Source organism: Triturus cristatus, chromosome 6 (assembly GCF_964204655.1).
Source record: "Triturus cristatus chromosome 6, aTriCri1.1, whole genome shotgun sequence".
In the NCBI taxonomy this organism is placed as follows: Eukaryota; Metazoa; Chordata; class Amphibia; order Caudata; family Salamandridae; genus Triturus; species Triturus cristatus.
In genome coordinates, this window is record NC_140589.1 from 520,783,043 (window position 1) to 520,805,432 (window position 22,390).

At 41.8% G+C, this 22,390-nt stretch overlaps 1 protein-coding gene across 1 annotated transcript in view; it reads right to left on the bottom strand.

The window, feature by feature from the left end:
• Positions 1–708: 708 nt before the first annotated feature.
• The window catches only part of CD109 (CD109 molecule), a 750,032-nt gene continuing 728,350 nt past the window's right edge, over positions 709–22,390 (bottom strand). Inside the window, exon 33 of the mRNA XM_085610953.1 lies at positions 709–1,119. Coding sequence (XP_085467079.1) covers positions 950–1,119 — 170 coding nt within the window. The 3' untranslated portion in view covers positions 709–949. The remainder of the gene's footprint in view (positions 1,120–22,390) is intronic.

Below are 22,390 nucleotides of genomic sequence, written 5' to 3' on the forward strand. Positions count from 1 at the left end.
TTAACAACTTTGTATACTTTTCGTTATTTATTCACATGCATACAACCATTTCTGCATCTGGTAATAGCATTGCTTTTTTAGAGGGCTGGGTTCGCTAGGCAGATAATCCACAGACCTGCTTTTAATTTCAGGTGAGAGTTTCGAGTGAGAACAAGGTATATATTGATGGTTTGCATAGTTTGACAGCAGTTTATGGTTTATATAGAGGTGAAGAAATATCTTTTTGTAGGTAACAGGATGTGTTTTCGTAGATACACTGAACACAAGCTTGACACACCATTTTAGCTCCCTTGAGCCATGACAAGGAAACTAAATTACAGATGGAGAGACAATGAGGTGTACCGGACTTGATTCTTGATTTATTTGTACCAAGCATTATAGTCCATGGTTAATAAATGATGTTGATAGGAGTGAGCGTACAGAGTCTAACTCTATTGGGTACCGAGGTTTGTATAGACGATAATAATGAGTGGGGTAACATGGTACCTACTGAAACAGTGTTGTTGTGGAGTCATATCACATGTAACGGGAGAATCAGTTCAGTGACAAAAACACAATTACAGATGGACATTTGTTTTCTACAATACTTTATAGAACGTTACATCATTTTATATTTTTATGGCCCTTTATCCAATACTATGTAAGTTTGTGTTAAGATATGCAGAACCCATTTCTTTCCTAAATTAATAAAATGATACGCAGACACAGTTAAGATAAAATGTGTTTTATTATAACAATGTGAGGAATTAATGTGACCTTGTCTTCTCATTGAAGGTGTACTGTATCTGCTATGTAACACTGTATTTTTGTGTCTTATTTACAAAAAATAAAAGGATTCTTTGACAGGATTTGAGGTTTTCAATAAACAAGGTAGCCAATCAAACCAAGACAAGCTACAGGTATCTTTTTTAAATCTAGCATAAAAACAATCTCCTAACAGCCACATTCACTATAAAAGGAAATGTATTACAAACAAGCTGATGAATAAACCAAGTAGTGGTGAATGATGAAGCAACTGAATGGAGATGTTTGAACAAAAATCACAGTCCTTTTTACAGAACACGCAGGGTGATAGATTCTGCATCACCTTTGAATTATAGCTTCTTGATGCTCTTCTTTCTGTTCAAAGAATAACACAACACATTTGGTAAGTACTGGCATAACGCCAAGATTATTAAAAAATGACGTGGTTCCTAAAGTGAGCATTCATATAACAGCATTGTTATTTTACTAATGCTCACTTCTAATCATCTTTAATGCCACTGTGTTAGTAAAGACTATACAGAATAACAATACAAACATTTCTGTCATACAACAATGCAGCACATATGTCCAAATACTATTTTCGGTTCTAATGCCAACTAATTCGGGACTGATTATCGGTGGAAAAAATGTTCACTACAATATATCGATATATGAACATTCTTACCTTCCCATATAGACATATTTAGAAAGGACCTATCAGTATTTTCATTCTACTCAAAACCATTCATTTGGGATAAAGACTCACAATTAATTCATGATGTTGAAATAATTTGAAATGATACAATTACATTAGTAATCAATGTATGCACATCTTTGTCAAGTTTTTCAACTAATTAATAATAAGCATTACTAAAGTGCTGGCATGGTAAAAACTAAAGGAACATTTAGCTGAAGATGATTTTAGCATCACAGAATGCTTGTAAATTATATTAAAAGAATAGATATAATCAAGAAGGAGATTTACTAACAATACAAATGATTGGATCATTAATCTACGTTAATATCTTGAAGTGTCTCATTTCTTCTATGAAAGCATCAAATACCAGAAACAGTAAAGGTTACTGGTTACTGCATGAGTGCCCCGAGTGGTCTAACGGACCTCATCCCAATTTACTGAAAAAATGGTAGAAGAGATTTACATGATGGACATGATGGAGATATAAGGAAGTAATCCTTCACTGAAGTGCACAATTTACAGAACTAAGCTGTGATTTTTTTTTGTGTAAATATAGAGAATGGCAAGGTACATAACCTCATTTGTATTGCTGTCTCGCTAGGCAGCATTGTATGCCATACCTTTCCATCCACTTTAGGCTCTGTGATTGGCTGTCTTTGTCATCTGTTGTCAATGTTCTACTTTCGTATTGCTGCTATGCTCACTACTGGATTTTTGACCTACCAGTGGAGCATAGCCCGATCACCGATGCCTTTACAGAAGTGAAAGCGTATCCCTACACAGGTGTCATTCTGGGACTATTTTCTTTCTTCTTGCATTGCAGTGCAGATTGCTTTTTTCTACTATTACATTTACTGCATTTGTTCTCATTCCAAAGCATATTTTACACAATTTTGAAATTCAGATTTATGGAAATGATTTTGTGGTGAAAAGGGAATTAGAACCAGAGTTTTCAGAATTGAAATGTGCTCCCAAGTCCCTGGACCATGCTGGTTACCATTCATCTGTTTACTGTGTTCACTTAAGACAAGACCATTAACATTGCACATAGGTACATCAACGTCATTAATTTAGTCTGGTATGAAGAGCAGTACTCTTTTTATTTTTATGTTATTGCTTTCTAGTGCCTCGTATTAGCTAGGCTGTGTATGTCTGTCCCAGTTCCCACCTCCCCTTCAATGGTGCACATAGCCCTTGCAAAGAGACAAATCCCTGCTATATTGAGCATAAGCAGTGTCTACGAATGGACACTTCAGCAGGGTCAAATAGTGTCCAAATAAGCTTGTCAATATGTTTTTCATGGCAGTCTACTGAATATATCCTAACCCACATCAATGAATCTAGATTTAAAAAATTTGCCATTCACCTCTTCCGCAAAATCAATTCCACCAGGACCAAGATAATAAACTCACTCCTTCTCTGAACACTATGCTAACTTACTCTGGACAATCAAACACATCTAAACGATGTGACTTCACGAGTATAACTACCTACTCAGTTAAGAAAGTGGTTGCTGGAAATAGAGCTGGACTTGACTTGGACAATCTTATTACTATACATATTGAAAGCACATACATGGAGGGTCTCCCAGCGATAACATTATAAATGCCTCCATTGAACAAAATGCAGTTCCCTGTCTTATAATAATAGGTCATTTTCATCCATTACTAAAGAAACTGGATGTAGGCTAATCATTAGGTGCACATGACTTGCCAATTTGCTTGCAACATGTGTTGTGATTCACCCTAAAGAGTGCATTGACAGAGTGTAAATCCTGATCCATTTGCTATCTAGCTTTTGGTTTTAGAAAGGTTGATAACACCCTTAATAGCTTTTTGACCATCACCCAAAGCTTCCGCTGCTCCTCAAAAAATTCCCCTGACAATACTACATGATGTGTGTAAAAAGGACAGTTCCTCCTCTGAACTCTTTCCAAAACCCTTTGCAGTTCCATGAGGCTCAAATCTGACCCCCTATATTTCAATCAAGACGTTGAGCTTCTGGATGAACCTCAACATAAACTTGCAGTATTGATCCACAAATACATGTATACCATTACATTATATCTGAAATGATATAGAATGAATAACATCCATAATCTAACGACATGTATATCTAAGTTTCAATCATGGATATGATATATGAATCTGAACCCACAAAAAGCTAACTTTCTGATCCTCTCTTCTAAATCTAGTATCCAACATCTTCCAGAATGAGTAGCCATTCTAATTAAGATAGGCATCTCTCCAAAGATAGTTACTACAACTAAACCTCTTGGCATCACTCTTGACTCAAAACTTGAATTAGAAGGACATTAAATTCTATAGCTAAGTCTGGTAACTACCACCTGAGGAGCATTAGGAAAACAGACATTTCCTGCGAATAGCAGACAAGAAGGCCATTGTAAATCAAGTGTGATTGTATTTATTTAACATTATCTCCCATATATTTGTATACTGTTTTGAGGTGCCTTGCCGCTGAGAATGGGGTTTAGAAAGTACTATACCATGCTCTACATAAAAGCAACCTAAATAAAAACAAATCAGAAATTATTATTGTTTTCATGACTCAAAAAATGCTGTGTACTAGAAAACAGACTTAACACCAGTATTAAGTACTGTATAGTTGACTGATTACATATGACCATCCTAAGAAATAAAACGAGTATAAATCTCAAATAGGAGCCTGGGTTTACTTCACCAACACAGGATTTAAGTCGCTGATTTGTTTTAGCATATCAGCATGTTTCTTGTATTACAAAAATTCACAGAGCCAGGTTTATTTCTGAAATGCAAAACTGAATGACCCTTAAGGAGTTGCATATTGGGGGTTGGGCGGGGTTCCACCCCAGTTCCCAAATGCTATCTGAAACTACTGTTCTGCCCCACAACCAACCTTCAAAAGTAAGTATTGAATGTTCGACCTGGTTATGCCCAAATACTCATATCCTAAAAAGGCCGTATGTGGCAGTTCAGGGAGGTTTATGTAGTCATGTAGTGGTTCAACTTGCTACAAGGATAGCATAGATAGATCAGAGTTCCAGAGTTCGTGGGGAACTGGCATGACTATACATTATAACAATGGGGTTGTTTTCCTTCAGGGAGGTCCAAGCAACAATGCAGACGAGAGAAAAGCTCAAATTGTCTGTGGTGTCGCGTAGAAAATAATCCTTGGTTGATGTCTACTCGTCTACACGGTTATGTTTCATATGGTGCCTCACCAGCCCCATCCCTGGATGAACCTTCACAAGGGTAAAGGAGTTCATGGAAGATGCATACATAATATAGTCCTCCCTCAAAAATATCTCTCTTTCCGGAACTCTTCTCTGGTCAATCCTCCATCGAAACACTTTCCCACCTTTAATATGTGAAATAGTTAGCCAATAACCTGCTACTTCCTCCATCTTGCATTGGCCTTTGCTCTTGCTCCTTCCCTGTGAAGGTAGCAGGCACCATTATTAGCAGATCAGATGTCAGAGAGAGAAATAGAGACTGTTTGATATGCCAGAGGTGACTCAACGTCATAACACATTAGCAAAGTCAAAGGAGACCCGTTAAGTGGTGAAATAGAAAGCTTAGCCTGATTACAATATTTTAGCTTCAGCAAAGAAGGGACTGTGTTCTTGAAAATATAGTGCAATATAATGGCGCACAGCCGCAGGTGTATTTATATCAATAGCAAAATACTAGAACATCCCCGGCTGTGCTTTCATTGTAATGCACATTTAAACGCAGTTGACCGTCTTGAGACATTGAAAACATCCAAGCCAACGAGCACCCTGGAAGAGGATACAATAGCCTAAAAATTAAAATCATGAAGGACAAAGAAATGGACTGAGGGAGAGAGGATGAAGATGAGACAGGAGAAACTGAAATTAGAGAAGAGTGAACAGAGCAAGACGAACAGAATGGCTAAAGAGGACTGTATAAAGATGAAAAAGAGGGAATGGAGGAGACAGTACAGAAAGAGTATGAAGGAGAGGCAAATGAGAAAAAGAAGGGCAAGTAGAACTACAGAAAGAGGAAAAGAGAGAAGGAAGTTCTGAACAATTGAGGTATCCTGTCTCTAAGCACTTGAAACTATGTAACCCACACAGGTGTGTAATATGGCAGTGCTTTTGTATGATAATAATGCATGTTGGATGCAAGAAAGGCCTACCTGCATGTACCCAAGGCAGCATTTAATATTAAAGAATGTATGTTTAGACACAGAGCCTACAAATATGAACTGCTGAATGAAACTGCCAACAAAAGTTTGCTCAATGGCCATTGTTTCAGTTAAAAATCTCCATGTTTTCCGACACCATTCAAACTAACAAAGACAGAGAAGGGAAGACTTTCCACTTCTTGGCACATGCATTGCAACTGCAGCTCTAGGGGAAGATGACCTTGCAGAGATATGTCTTGGAATGAAGAAGGAAAAGTAGCATTAGCTTCCATATGCTTCAGCAATGGGGCACTGTTTGCACCTTTTTGTAGAAAAGCAGGAGCAGAGCCTAAGTCACTCAGATAGCACCGCATCACTTTAGAAAACTCCATGAGAGCTAAAAATATATGAGGTACTAGTGACGGTTCAGGGTTACATACAGCAACTGGTTTAAGAGAGGAGAAGTAAAATGTCTGAGGTCTGCCTACTGCTTAAGGTACTATACATGGTTTGGCATAATGGCCGAGCTACTTAACAGTAAACTTCATTATTCTGAGTCCAGGTCTTCCTATCACAGTCCTTACAAAAGTAAGCATTCTTCTTCTTCACAGGACCATATTACCCAGCCAATCTTTAAAGTTTCCTCCTAGATGATCACCATATTCCAGGATGTAAAAAAGGAGGAACTTGATATGAAAACCTACCAATATCACAACATACAAAAGAGAAATGTAATAACAAAGAATCTATCACCCCTAGAATGGGTAGGGAGGTAGGGGCTCATAACTCAGGACTATGACAAGTAGGCCTAGACGTGGAGTAATGAAGATTATCGTTAAGTAACTGGGCCACTACCTTTTTGTCCGTCTTCCTGTCCCAGTCCTTATGAAGTGGGCCGATACCCAAGAAAATGGTAATTGATTATTAATGTTCCACTCAACGTCAAAATGAGATTTCGAACATAGAATTCTGATGCTACTCCCAAGAATTGAATAACAGTTTAAAACTAATCAGAGATGATGAGCAGAAGACAAAACTTGAGACTCAAGCTCTGGCAATGCACCCCCACATCCCTAATTGGAGTCAATAATGTGGCATAAAGAAATGTGATGAAGCTCTGGTGGCAGCACAATTAATGTTTACAAATCTTCAGCCCAGAGTCTCACCAGAAATATTTACAATTTGCTTTCAAGGGGAATCCATTCACCTCTACTAGGCTCCAGGAGTTTTCTTCATGCTCTTGGCTCCTAGTGGATATTTTTAATTCCAGAGGAATACAAGTATACCCATAATTTGATGAATGGCAAATTGCATCTTCTTTTTTTTGTAATGCAAAAGAGCATGTTCAGCAAGTCTGCGATGTCCTGTTGATGCACAGATTTCTCCTGAATTACAAAAAAATCAAATCTTCATGTGTTGCACTTACTGCAGCTCATCAGAGCAGTGTTTTGAACAGACCTAGGGGGAGGTCTTTCAGATGAAAGGAGATTTGAGTTAGCATCCCATCTCTTATTTATTCTGTCAAAACCTCAGGCTTCAGCAGCACTCTGGTTAAATGGCCTTGACATTGGCAATTTTTCTTTGTAGTTGACTCCACCTCTATACTCAGTGCCTGGATACCTTCACAGGTAATTAGTTGCACACTACAAATCTATATAACATAACAAAACAGTACACCACCTTTTTTGACACTGGGATCCAATGTTTCAGGATAATGAGGCAATGGTTCCCATTACTCTGGAGACAGGTAGTCCAGTGGTGGCTGATTCCTGAAAAATCATTCCAAGGGGCATCATCTGGTTTCTCCTCTGTTCACAATCATAACAGATTCCAATAGCACTGGGTGGGGTCGTTTGGGAGGATTTAAAAGCCCAAGGTATATGGGAGTTGAGTGCTTGCTATGCAGTGCTTGAGAGTTATCAGTCAACCAACAAAGAGTGATGCCTGAAAGTCTGCTTGACTGATCAAAGGCAGAATGATCTGTACCATCACCATTTTGAAAGATTTGTGCAGAATGTACCAGTTTACCCCATTGAGATATAAGGCTGGGCTAAAGTGTCCAGATGATTTCTGCATTAGAAAAACGATGGAATTAAAACTTCGATGCCTCTGGTTGGGTGGGACAGGAATGATTGAGGACTTTCCCAAGATAGGCTGTATTTTCCTGAGAAGTGCCTTTCAATTAGGAAGATCCCTTGGATGGATGAGCATAACATGTGGCGATATATTCCTATGTATACGTCGGAAGCTGCTGCTGAGGGACATAAATAATCAAGAGACATCTGATAAAAATTAGACTCCTTAGTTCCATTGTAGCCAGTAAAGCAGAAATATCCACCCCTTCATTCATTGCAGTCTGCAAGAGTTCGAAGAATCCTTTGAAAGGGATTGAACCGTATACGTCACATAGGCATTAGCTCTCACAGAAAGATTTGCCACAGCATATGCTCTTTTCACTGCTCCCTCCAGCTTTTTATCTGTCTGATCAGAGGGAAGGGCACCCTTTCTGATACCAACGTACCCAGCAAGGATAATGTTGCAATGAGGTTGTCCACATTTACCATTCACGGAAATCCCTCGGTAAATCCTTCCAATGGATACCTTTTTGACAGGAATCCAGGAAAGGATACCTTAACAATATCTTTCCATTCATGAACAAGTACACAATGTATGGCACTGTGCAACCGTAAGGATTTCAGATCCACCTTTTGGTACTGGGTGGAGAAATCATCTTCTTCAGCACTGGAAGAAGGAGGTGGAAAGTCCATATTGCCTCTCGGGGGTTGAAAACCTCAGAGAACACCACGTCTTGCAAAAAATGACTGTAGAACTGTAATGGTAGAGGAGCCTACTCCCTTGCTCTAAAAGCAGCCTCTGCTGCAGGCTGGTGTATGTGCTGCAGAGCTGCAATTGTAGTATACAAACAAGTGAAGGATGGAATGCTCGATTTAATCTCAGCCATTTGTAATCACTCTGGGCCGCATCCCAGTCCATTGTTATTTTGCACAACATGCCACCTCAGTTTGGATCCAGCCATATGAAAATCAGCCTTGATCCTGCTCCAATGTCAACAGTCCAGCCAGAACTGCCATGCCATGTCCTCCCTGAATCGGAACATAAGCAACTGAGGACCAGTTTCGTCCTGTTTAGTGCTCATCAGCCAGGTATAGCTTAATTCCAACGGCACAGTGTGTACGGGACCAAATTGAAGCCATTTCTGAGGAGGGGCCAGGCTGTTTGTGCATTCTTTGATCTTCACCCAAATCCATATTTTGGTAGAGTCAAGGACACTGCTAGCTTCCTAGTATTTCTAGTGGCCAAAGTCATGTTGCCTCAAAATCTCACTGGAGCTGCCATTATGAAGTTAGGCGGGTTCCCCGAGAACATTACATCGAGCTCATCCGAATCTGTATATATGTTAATAGAACGCTCACTACTCATACCACCTCAAAATGGACTTAGTGCAGTGCTCCTCTACCTTAAAAATAGACCGCTTAGCGAGTCAAATAAAACATAGCGCTGCACTGACAGTGCAGAGCAACCAATGCTAGATACCGAGGCTGCTCAATCAAGCCTCTGAATTAGAGAAACCATCAAAATAAAAAAAAACATTATTTAATATATAAAAATTACAATTTTACTTAACTGATATTCAGGAAGGCAATGGAGCCATTCTGTAGAAAGTAAAGAACAGGAAGTTGTTCTATGAAGTTCCTCCTTTTCTACATACTGGAATATAGCGGACATCTTGGATCAACTGTTAAGATTGGGCCGGGTAATAGGGTTCTGAAACGCAGAACACTGTTCACTTCGTAAGGACTAGGACAGGAACAAGGATGAGAAGGTAATACATTGTAGACATCTACTACAACCATTTAGGTTGGATGGCTGAAATGGGATAGCTAATAGATGAATTGGGTAGAGAATAGACTGGTAAATTAGGATTATGTAATGAAATAGGACTTGGGCTTTCTTAAACTTTGCTCTTATTTGCATATTATGCGCTGAGTTGTTCCTAATAATTGTCATCATTCTGATCCACCCATCATGTAGACATTGCATAACAAATAGTTGTATAACTGAATTATCAATCACTCTGTGCATGTATTCATTTGAGGCATAAGGGCGGGTTTCGACTTATCATGTGAAGATAAGAGCTTCTCTGACTGGATTGGCCCAACACACCATAACTTGATATCAGTGGAGTGTAAGACACCTGCCAGTTCTGCTTTTCTCTACAAAAGGCATACAAATATCAATGCGCCTGGCCTCTGAGGGCCCAGGACCCCCAAAAATAAGTGGTAGACAAATCTAACCAGATATGCGCAGAGTTTTTTATGATCCTCATCAGTAACAAGAAAAACATCCCCTTATTCAACTCAAGATTGTTAAGCGTTGTTGGATTTCTTACTGTGAATGTGGATTCCTGCAGCATCAGTTGCTGCTGGGGCTTGGTTGCAGATGGTTGAATAAAGCGGTTTTCGACTTACCTGAGAGTCCTCTTCATTTCACTGCCAACAAGATGCCACCAGCACCAACCCTATCCTGTTGAATCATATGGGATTTAATGGAGGTTGAATTCTTTGGGGAGAATTTCATAGCAGCTGTCCGTTTTGTGCCTCTATGGTGGTAAGCTGCGCCATCCTACCACTGAGTGCTTTCTCCTGACCCTTATTTTCTTGTTTGTGGCAATCATCTGGCATTGGCAATCAGTGGGAAGTTGCATGCACATCTCATCTCAAAACAGGTTTACACATTTTCCATACAAGCCCCACTGCCTGTAGATAGTGGAATGTGTGATACTTTATGGTGGCCATTTTGAAGGGTTGGGATTTATCCCCAATTGACCACAGACCCTTCACATTGATGACGTTACTAGTGGCCCTCTTAAGAATTGGGAAGTTATCCATTACTCATCATCGGAAGGCATGTTAAGTATGAGCATTATTTTACTTTGTCTGCAATGTCAGTGAATGGCACCCCTGTACCAACAAATGGAAGTTTGCATTTCAAGACTCCACTTGTGGTCATAGACACTTCTCTCTAGCAAATCAAGACTGTACTTTAGGTCTGCACACTTTAACAACAACACAGTTTTTAACCACGTCTGGTAACTGGACACAATGTGCGACACACACAAAAAAATTGATATTTTCTTCTTCTGTGAGCGCAGCATCTCACCCACACAGGGCCACACCAAATAGTGGCTCCTCCTCAATTTTTTCCTGTTCCAAGCACTCCCCCACTAAATTGTGAACAGGGAAGCCTTTGAGGCTTATTTAAAAGCAATTGATGGACACTTTCGCTACCAAAAAGAAAAGAAAGCACTTTTAGTATACAAATTGGGTCTGGAAGTTAGATGTAGCTTGAAAACACTTTTTTTCGAAGTAGTCATTGTCCGCACTGCTATGGGTGAGGATGGTGACACTATGGATGTTATAGGTGAATACTCACCGATTATCAAAACTCTGCACAAAAGATTTAATCGTAGAAAGAATACAATTTTAGAGTGTCACAGATTTTTACAACATACTCAACTTATTGGTCAGTTTCGGTACTGCTTCATGGTCATTTGCGGACACATGCAATTATTGGGATTTTAAAGCTGAATTGATTTAGGACCAACTGATAAAGAGGACCAACATTATGAAAATTCAGGAAAGACTAATCAACAGAGGGCCTAGATTTGCAAATTGCATTGGCATTAGTGAGAGGCATTTAGTATTCTGAACTGTGTATGAAGGAAATAAACAGAAATGCCAGATCAGGCAGGCAAGATTAAGCAAACTTCAAAATAGCCTCAAAGACAGTCAGCAAAAGTCGAAAGTGAAAAAAGTTTACAAAAAATAGTTCTTCCAACATTAAACCCAGTCATGAAAACAATGATCTGTTTTGTTTGCGCTCTGGAAGTAAATCCCACTTAGGCAATTGGAAATTTTGTGCAGCTCTTAATCAAAATTGTTTTAAGTGTGGTAAAAAGGTCTTTTTGCCTGTGTGCACACCAGGATTAAACCCTCGTAGTTCACAGGTTGTAAAGTCAGTTGAAGATGATGTTAACTCTCAGCATGATAATAATTGTATCCTAATATTGTCTTCCTTTGAACTAGGTTGGGGTAAAGTAGTTGAAATATCCTCTATGAATGGTCCTTGTTAAAGGTCCCCTGCCACTCCAATGTGAAATCACAGTAAATCGTAAAGTGATCAGATTTATGGTGGATTTAGGGACCCTTTCACATTAATTAACAAAATGTATTCCTTAAGTTTGAAGATACACAATTATACAAATCTCATATTCGAAATTTTGCATATGGCGGAGTAGAGGAAGATTCCTTGTCACATTAGAATTTGAGGATAGTTCCACCATGTGACCTGTATATGTTGTTAAAGATGGTTACAACCTGTTGGCGTGGAACAAATAAGGTGAACTAAATATTGTTCTGGGCTCAAATCATCCCAAAATGTTGGTGTCAAGACAGGGTTTTCATTTACCCAATGGTATGCACTCATGTGGCACACACAGAAGTAATTTGTCCCACACATTTTTTGAGATTTTCGAAGAAAAGTTGGGCAAATTGAAAGGTTTTCAACATTGTATTGTATTAAAAGACAATGCTCAGGCAGTCGCACATTAACCACACAGGGTACCCTTGGGTTTATGAAGTAAATTAAGAACTGAACTGGAAACACTGTACTTTGGGAATAACTTAACCTTTATAAGGTTCGGAATGGTCTGTTCCTGTGGTATTGGTGAGCAAATCAAATAAATCATTAAGATTGTGTGTAGGTTTAAGAAATCTTAGTTCCAATATTTGGATTAATCGCTAACCATTACTCAATATAAACAAGATGTTAACAACGCTTAAGGGAGCAGTGTTTTTTACATCTTTAGATATGTCTGCGGCCTAACATTAGGTTGAGTTGTGTCAGGAGTGGAGACATCATGACAGATGTAGGACATCATGTGTATAGAAGAGGTGATAAACCCAAAATCAAGATCTTGGAAGCGATATAAAGAGCACCTAAACCCACAGATAAGGATCAGCTCTGATCTTGCCTGGATTTAGTGGAGCATTAAGCCATGTTCATGGGACATTTTGCTTGTTAGACAACATATTTATGTAACCTAATCAAGAAAAACACAAAGTATGTGTGAGAGGATGAGTATCAAAGAGTTTGAATCAATCAAATGTGAATTTGTGTCTACTCACCCAGTCTAAGGTTTTGACAAAAGTGACTTGTTTATTATTTCCACTGATGAAAGCACTATGAGCCTAGGTGTTGTACTAATGCAAAGAAGAAGTAATGGTTGTGAGGAAGAGGTTTGAGAGGTCTGAAGGCCACATATTCCACTGTAGAAAGGGAGGCTCTTGGCTTGTGGTGGGGAGTTCCGTATTTTAGAAAGTTTGTGTAGGGCAATACGTTTGTATTGAGAGCAGGCCAGAGATCGTTGGTGGACTTGTTGAACATAGTGTTGGAGGAAGATAGCCATTGAAAGTGTCTGAGTCTAAGAAAGAAATGATTAATGATCTTGAAATAGTTTGTGTTATAAGTTCTACTCATGTTGCCATGAATGGGGCGTTGTCCGATGTGGAGTGGATAGGAGCATTAGCAGGTGACAGTGAAATACAAGATGTTATAAATGTTGTTACCAGCAATTGAAATGATGCCAAAGACATTCAGATGAAGTGAATCCATTATGAAAAAAAGAGTATCTGAGGAGTTATCTACTGTAGAGGGCATTGTGCGAAGATGTGTCGAGTCTTTGTAGCAAAGTGTTGAATTTGGCTCATGACAGTCATACGATGAAGCTCAGAGTGAAAGAATATTTTTGGTGGGCTGGTATAGACATGGCAGTGGAGTATTTTGTGCTGGATTGTTGCACATGCGTCCTCACAAACCCCGGTGACATGCCTCAGTCTCATCACTCTGATAGTCACAAATAACTCACCATGGTGTAAATTCACACTTGAAATTTCTGTGCAAACACAAGGAGATGATGGACGGACTGCTGAAACTTTTCAGACACTCATGCCCAGTCACAGATCTGGGATGAATCCATCATTGTTCTTTAGCTCACTTACCCACCCCAGTTCAGACCCAGCCATAAGGAAGACAGTCTTGAACCTGTTCCTCATGGGAACAGTCCAGCTCAAACTGCCAAGCCAGGTCTTCCCTGGAGTGGAAACAAGCATTCTGGGACCGGTTTCGGGGTAACACCCCTCATCAGCCAGGCTAGCTTGAAGCCAGTGGCAAAGTGAGCAAGGGACCCACATCTGGGCATATCCTGCCAACTTAGGGTGAACAAAGCAAACACAAGGACATGATGGATGGAGTGCTGAAACTTTTCAGATACTCACTCCCAGTCACAGAGCTGGGTTGAATCAATCATCGTTCTTTAGCTTACTTCACCACCCAAGTTCAGACCCAGCTATCTGCAAAGCAGTCCTGACCGTGTTCCTCATGGGAATAGTCCAGTCTAAACTGCCAAGCCATGTCTTCCCTGGACTGGAAACAAGCATCCTGGGACCGGTTTCAGGCTAACAGCCCTCTTCAGCCAGGCCAGCTTGAATCAAGTGGCAAAGTGAGCAAGGGACCCACGTCTGGGCATAGCCTGCCAACTTAGGGCATTGAGGGACTCACTGCTAAAGGTGCTGCGGTAGCATAAACACTTTTGTCTATTTCCTAAATAGTCAGAGTAGACTCTTAAATAAAGCCTAGTAGTAAGCATTCCCTGGATGTGGCCACCAGTGAATGGGGAAGAACCCAGACCACATTACAAGGAAGAAGGTGGAACAGGGATTTGCCAGATAAAGACTAGAGCCCCGACCTCAAGGGGATTGAGTTATTGTTCATGAATGTCCTGATACGTCTTTGAATACACAGTTAGAAATAAAAGACTTCCTTTTAATATAAAAAAAAGTATCTGACTGAACATAGATTTATTAACGAGTGAGTGAGCTTTGAGTTATGAGTCGTGATTACTCCCTTGTATCTAAACTTTCCCCCTGAGACAGCCTTTGATTGCTCTTCCACAGCTACCACTGGGAGATAAGTGCAAAAGTGGTACTTTGCCCACTTTCTTGAGTTTCATAGCAGATTGGGCCCCAGGCCATCAGGAAAAAAAAGTCTTAACTTCCTACGCCGATGACACCCAGCTGATCCTCTCCCTCACCAATGAACCCACAATTGCCAGACCAACTTCTATAGTGGAATGAAGGCAGTTGCCACCTGGATGAAAGACAGCTGCCTCAACCTCAACTCAGACAAGACCGAAATACTCTTCCTAGGTCCCACTCCTTCAGCCTGGGCCAACTCCTGGTGGCCAGCCGATCTGGGACACCCTCCCACCCCTACAGACCACACATGCAATCATGGCATCATACTGGACTCATCGCTCTCAATGACACGTAAAATCAATTCAGTTTCTTCAGCCTGCTTCTACACACTCCATCTGCTTCGAAAGACATTCAGATTGATCCCAACAGAATACAGAAAGACTGCCACCCACACACTTATCTCAAGCAGACTTGACTACTGCAACGCACTCATTACCCAGAAACAGCTCAAGAAACTACAGAACGTTCAAAACGCTGCTGCCAGACTAGTCTTCCAACAACTCCACTGGCTCCCAGTCAAAAAGAGAAAAGCTCTTCACTCATGCCTACAAAGCTCTCCACAACATAGGACAAGCATCCCTGAACCACAGCCTCGCATTCCACGTACCCACCGGACAACTCTGTTCCGTCCATCACACCCTTGCCTCCGTGCCCAGGATTCACAAGACCAGAACCAGAGGAAGTTCCTTCTCCTAACTCACCAGCAAGACCTGGAACACCCAGCCCTCCACCTCAGGCAAATCGCATCACTGACCCAATTCAAGAAGGAACCTCAAGATCTGGCTCTTCGAATGATCCCCCACACCTAGAAGGACCAGCAGCCCCCCGCCCTCCCAAACGGATGAGAAGTCACACTTTACAAACCTCTGATTGATTGATTGATTGATTGAACCACGATAATTGGGCCCAGTAGCTCCAGCGTACCTCTTGGCCCTCTGAAAGGGGTTCCGATAATTGGCAGCAAGCGGTGGGGTGTCTAACTTTTAGGAATCTGAATACAGAGGTGGGTGGCATTGACCATTTCCAATCTTTGCCAGTACAGCAATAAGTCATTTTGTTTTCTTCTACAGAGAAGTTCGACACGCATATGCAATGGAGAAAAGAGGGTTGGGAATTAACCTCACCACCATGTCCATTGATCAGATGAAGGATTAATGTAGGGATTGAGGGTGGAAGATTCCCAGGAGTAAGGACAGAGTGGTCCTTGCTAATTTCAGGAGGGACCAGTTTGAGACTCTGTGTGAAAGGGATGAGGCTGTAGTTGACTCTAGGGAAACAACCATGTTAGAAACCCAGGGAGAGAGCTCTGTGGAGTCAGGCTGTAGGCTCCCTTTAACCAGATATATCCTAGACACATGTAGAGGAGAAACAGAAGGAAAAGGAAAGTGAACTGGAAAGGGATAAGAAAAAAGTCCTTGAGAGAGAGGAACTTAAGATGGCAGAAATGTCAACTCCATCTGGTATAAGTCCATCTGGAATAGGCCCATCTGGGATCAGTGACTCTATATCCAGTTCAGGCCAAGTTGTGGCCAAGGTTCCAAACGATCTTGTGTTTGCGTATGTTGAAGGGCAGGATATTGTGGAATGGTTTATGTGCTTGTAAGGAGCATGCCTCAAATGAGGTGTCTGAGGCAGCTGCTTTCAAGGGGCGCATGCCATTGGGACAGTCATCATTGGGACGATGCCTATGACAGGCCAGATGGTCTATGAGCGGATGAAGGAAGCTCTCATTAGGTGATTTGGGCTGAAGCCAGCTCAATATCTGAAGAGATTCCATGACTGCAAGAGAGCGGATGACGTTCCATTTTGATTTTGGATTCATGTGATATTGCACGATTGGAACAAGTGTTTAAGTGTGATGGAGGTCATGGATTTTCAGTCCCTTAACAGGTTGATAGTGACAGAGCAACTCAAGAAGCAGTACTCTACACCACTTAGGCAGTATCTGTGTGATCGGACAGGATCCAACAAAAACGTGCATTGTTAGCTGTTTAGTGATTGGCTACCAAGGTTCAGAAAGGCTGGAGCAGCACAGTTCTTAGCTGAATGGGGGAAGAACACTCCACAGACTGGTTCCAAAGTGGAGGGTAAGGGCCATGGTAATTCTCATAGAATTCGAGTAGGGCCAGGGAAATATGGTGATGGTGTATCCTGGAAAGAGCATCCTAAGAAGGGGAGGCAAGGAAGCCCTTCCAAGTCTATGGTGGTGACTATTTTTAAGTGCCACAAGGTGGGACATTTTAAAAGAGATTGTCAAGAGAAAGAACTTGACCCAGTGACATCTGTGATAGCAAGCATGATACATGTGGGTGAAGATACCAGAGAGTGACCAGTTGATCTTAACCTAGAAGCTATGAACAATGGGGAACGGGACCCAGATGCTCTGAAGCACATTCATCCTAAATAAATGAGATTTCTGCAGGAAGTAATTATCAATGGGAGGAAACTGTCTGTCCTGAGGGCTATATAAGCCTACCACTCTATGGTTGTGAGGAAGTATCTTAAGTCTGAAGCGATACTCCCTGGAACCAAGGATACCGTTATGGTAGCCAGTTGAGAGGGCATGGAGCATCTGCTTGCCAGGTTTAAGATTGAGCTCAAATGGCAAGGTGGCCATGGTTGATGACGGTGTAAGGGAAAAGCAAGGAGCTGAATGTCTATTGGGCAATGATTTGATTGTACTCCTAGAAATGGCAGAATGCACTCCGATTTGCTCCAAAGATTTCAATCAATTTAATCATGCTCAGAGGCGATAGATTTGGTGTGCAAAACCCCCAATATCGTGCTCTGTCCAAGCACGTGAAGAATTTGTAAAAGAAGAAAGCTGGACCCTAGGTAGGTTTCCAGTGCCGAGATGCACTACCTTGATACGGAATTTCATATACTAAACAATTTTGACTTTGTTTTGACAGTTTATTCCATGCTTTTATTCAAATATCACAAACAAAAGGAGATGATGGACAGAGCACAAACGTTTCAGACACTCACACCTAGTCACAGATCTGGCTTGAATCCATCATTGTTCTTTAGCTCACTTTGCTACCCCAGTTCGGACCCGTACACATACTAGTATAACATTATTCACATGCCCATTACATGAAATGAAGTGAATGTCCCCTGAATTCAAAATGTGCTTCATGCCAAAGAAGCCCTTTAGTGCGTTGTTGATCAACCGCTAAACTTAAAACACTTAATTGACTCACCGAGGTCGAAAACACAAGACTCATCAGTCCATCGTAATGATTCAATTAGTTCAAATGCATGACAAGCGGTTTTAAACAGTGCTAGTCAGTTGATCTATAACACAACAATAAAGCAGGTAGAGAGTCGGTAGCCTTTAGTAGTAGGGGATTACTACCCAAAGAGCAGCTAATGAAAAGGAGTGCTTTTCCATAGAGTGGAACTTGAATACATTCTGCCTATATTTGTTTGACACTAAGTTTGTGGTGGAAGCAGATTATAAGCCACTGAAATCGTTTATGGTTAAGAATCCCAAGTTGTTGGGCTGGTCTATTTCTTTGCAGGGACTAGACTTTGTGGTGGAGCACAAGACCAGATTGAGTCACAGAAATGCTGTTGAACTTTCCCACCGGTTTTACCGAACTGAGCACCAAATCTTAGGAGTTGGTTAGAGGAGTTCTGATCTGGAAGTGGCGTTTGTTGGGTTGGAAAAGTCCTCTGCATGATTTTGACATGTACCGCTGCCCTGAGTTCCCAACTGAACTGTTGTCGGACAGTGGTGGGTTCTCAGTTTCCTGGTGTGCAGCAGAGGCGAAATACTTGGGGATTTATTTATACTGGTACAAAGAACAGATACTGCGGCTGAACTACAGCCCAGCGATAGACCAGCTCAGCGCCAGGGTGGAGTGGTTGATTCGCCTCCCACTGTCCATAGCGGGGCACATAACTCATTTTGGGGGGTAAACAGTCTCGTATCAGTTGGAACACTCTCTTCCTTCCATATGAACAGGGGGTATTTGGAGTTCCGGACATACACCTTTACAACCTAGTGGCACAGTATAACTACTCACAACACTAATACCACCCGGATACCCGTATTCCCTACGCCAAGCTGGAGAAGGATCGAGTAGCCCCTATGAAGAATGGTGGCCCTCCTGTCAGCTGGACTGCCGCGGGACCGGAGTGATGTTTAAACTGTTTCCACCACATGCTGAGGATGGGTGGTATTATAGAGAAAGACAGGTGGCATGACAATTTATTCATCTGCACTTCCATTGATGGTAAGTCCATGGCTACCCATCACATTGGAGCCGTTTGTGCAATGTACCCTCCGACAATATGCACTGCAAACGTTTGGGGACCTTTTTCCCTGGGGCCATACATACTCCTGAACAGAAGACCCTTGTTCCCAAGACGCCCCTTACATAGATCACGTTGTCCTAGCTAGGATCCACACAGCCCTCAGGGACAAAATACCAACATACCCGTTAGAGCCGGACAGCTTCACACCACTCACACTGCTCGTCACCAACACTAATGGAGACCACCTCATATCTAGACTATACCACGCATGCTTAGCACTTACACCAATGCACGACACCAGATAGGGGGCAGCATGGGAGGCGGTCCTGGGACATCCACTTATGGATAAGGTCTGGTTAGAATGTTGCACGTAAACCAAATTGTTGTCTTATAACCACTCACATAAGCTAATACACTACAAATTCCTGTGGAGAGCATATACCACCCCTGCGGACTTCGAGCACATGTCCTGGACCTGTGATAGAATTGCTTCACACTGGAACAGCATCTTTATAGAACTTGCACGAATTACAAATTTGCAATTAACACCTTCCCCACTGGTGGCACTTCTGGGACATGTCGCCAGTGTACCTAAAGCATCACGCAAGTTTGTGGTGATGGCTCTACTGCTGGCAAAGAGAAAAAATAGCCTTGAATTGGAGCAGCAAACAGAGTCTCACCTTGGAAAAATGGATCAAAAGCATGATGTATTGTGACACTAATAGTGAAATATTTGCAGAATTCCAGCCCCCTACGTTTAGACCTAGGGATATATGGCAGCCCCTGAGAGACTACCTGAAGGAGCGTGAGGGCTGATACCCAATGAACAAACATACAATCAGCCTCCCAATGAACAGGGTGTAACACAATGGGGGAAAAGGGGGCGTGCACTGAAAATCACCAAGAGTCAACTTGATGCCACATTAGCGCTGTGGAATACAATAGTACTTTCCACATCACATTTACTTTAACTAACTGGGACATACTGTAGAACATACGCAAATTATGTGATATCACTTCTAAGAACTACTGATATTTCCATTACTGTATTAGGAAGTGACATGTATTAACGACACAGAGAAAATTTAAGCGTAAATAACGTTTTTTTTTAAAACATCATCGAAAAGGCCACTGATGTCCGTCCGAGTGCTCTCCTTGTCAGGGTCAAATCTAAACAAATCCTAATGTAAGTGAACAATATTCTGTCTGAAGTTTTCTTAGCGCATCAAGGTTATGTTTTATCAATATTTTCTGTTGGTGTACATCGTGGGGCTCCACCGGTTTTTGCCTGATAATTGACTAAGAATTAGTTCAATAAAGTCATGGCTGGTGGGGAAAAAAAGCTGTACTGTTGTCTGGATCCCTAATGCTTTTGTATTCATAGGCAAACACAGATCGCCATGACATAGGCCTGTGTCCCAGATTTGCAATCTTGTTGGACTTGGAGTGGCACAACTATCGCTACCCTCATAATGGTGGAAGGCTACTGACTTCACCAGGAGTTAAGAATCACAAGCGCGGTTGCAGCAGCATACTGTGTAGGGATCAGTATGAGTGAACAGGCCCTTTTCACCCTGTTACTAGAGTGAGGTCTACAGGCTCACTCACCTATTAAAAGTTATGCTGCTGTGTACTTAACTCACCCTTGGCCTATGTCATTTAGGCGTAACGTGCTGCATAGCGCAAGCATAGTGATTCTGCTTTGGATGTATGTGTTTCTTGGAAGGGTGCAATCAGGGGTGTAGCTTTAAGGGGGGTGTTTGGGGTGTTACACCCCCCTAATAATTGTATTTTCTGATGAATAGTTGGGTACAGATGCTTTCAGCCTGGTATGGTGATGTGTCAGTTCGATTTCACCTGGTATTTTTGCTCGAGCACAGTGATAAAAGCACACACACACACACTCTCATCCTGTTTTGAAAGTTCTCAAAATGTTGGTTATTTTACAAAATGTTGTGTTTCTCTCACTTAATGCACCTATGAATCTGCATTCCTGTCTCCCTTTCCACTGCCCTTTCAGTCCCTCTCAAGTTTCATGATTGTTGTATAACCTATGTTAACATTATATATCAGCATGATTGTTGGGAAATCTGAAGATCACATCCCCCAAATCTTACTGACCAAGCTACGCCCCTGGGTACAATGCAAGGATAGAGCAGTGCAGTGCTGTGCAGTACATGAATGGTGAGTGCGTGTACTGTATTGATGTATACCTGCGAGAGGTGCGTTATATGAGGGATGTAGTGCAGTGCAGTGAGTGCGCAGTGGAAGCAGGTGCTGGGTGTATGTGTGTTTGTGAGAAGTACAACACATGAAGGTTTATTAAGCACACGCATGATGAATGTGTGTAGTGGCAGTGTGTGTGTTTGCAAATAGCACGCCATGCCATAATACAGAAAAGCTACAGTACTGAACAGTGCACACAGAATAAATGTTTTAGCTGAATGTATATGTGACTGTTATAGCACAATGCATGGAGGTAATAGTACTGGATAGAGTATATGCTATGGCCATACACAGTGTGCAAGTGTGCCAGCAATGGTACATTACATAAAGGATACTGTGTTTCAGATTGGAAAGCACAGACCTGTTTGGGGAAGACAGGAGGAGTAGAGGAATCCTCCAGACAGATTTGTTTATTGCTGAATTCTTGTTAGCTGGGTGGGACACACTGGAAGAAGGGAGAGAGAGAGCGAGACCCCTCCCTGCACATTTCAAAAGAGTTCTCTTTGGCTCATTGATAGATACAAGGAAAAGGCCTGGACACATTTCAGGAAGAAGATGGGGCTGATAAGGGAATCATATGGAGCAGGGCTGGAAGCTCACAGTTAAGCTTTTGATGCAGACATCAATGTGGCTGAGATCCATGTGTGAACTCTAGTTACTCCCATGGCCTATGTTGTGGGACTATCAGCTTCAGAGTCTTTCCTGCTGTGACAGACAGCATTTCTAAAGGAAGAAAAGAGAAACAAATATACACTTCAAAAGAAGCAGAACCCTAACATAAAACTTTAAAAACCTAGACTCTAAATCACATTTGGTGTCTGGAAATGGACTATAAGAAGGGGAGGCTGAGACCCCAAAATCTACCAGGCAGCCAGACGGGCTATTTGGGGGCCGATAGCTCTGCAAGACTTCTGCCTGTGACCAGGACGGGGGCCCATGGCCTGTTAGTATCCTCCTGGTTGCAGGGATATCACCCAGGGAAATCATGACCTGCCCTGGAGCACCAGCACCTGCCTGCCTGCCAAGTCCATGCCCTGTGAGGAAGTGAAGAGCTTTGCTGGGAGTGGCATTGATGGGAAGCCATGCTGAGAGGAATCCAAGTGCAAGGTATGCAGAGATGGCTGTGCACTGAATGGATCATTGTCTATTTACAGGATTGAATTGGCAACCCCTTATGCCAGGAGAGGGCCGCAGGGGA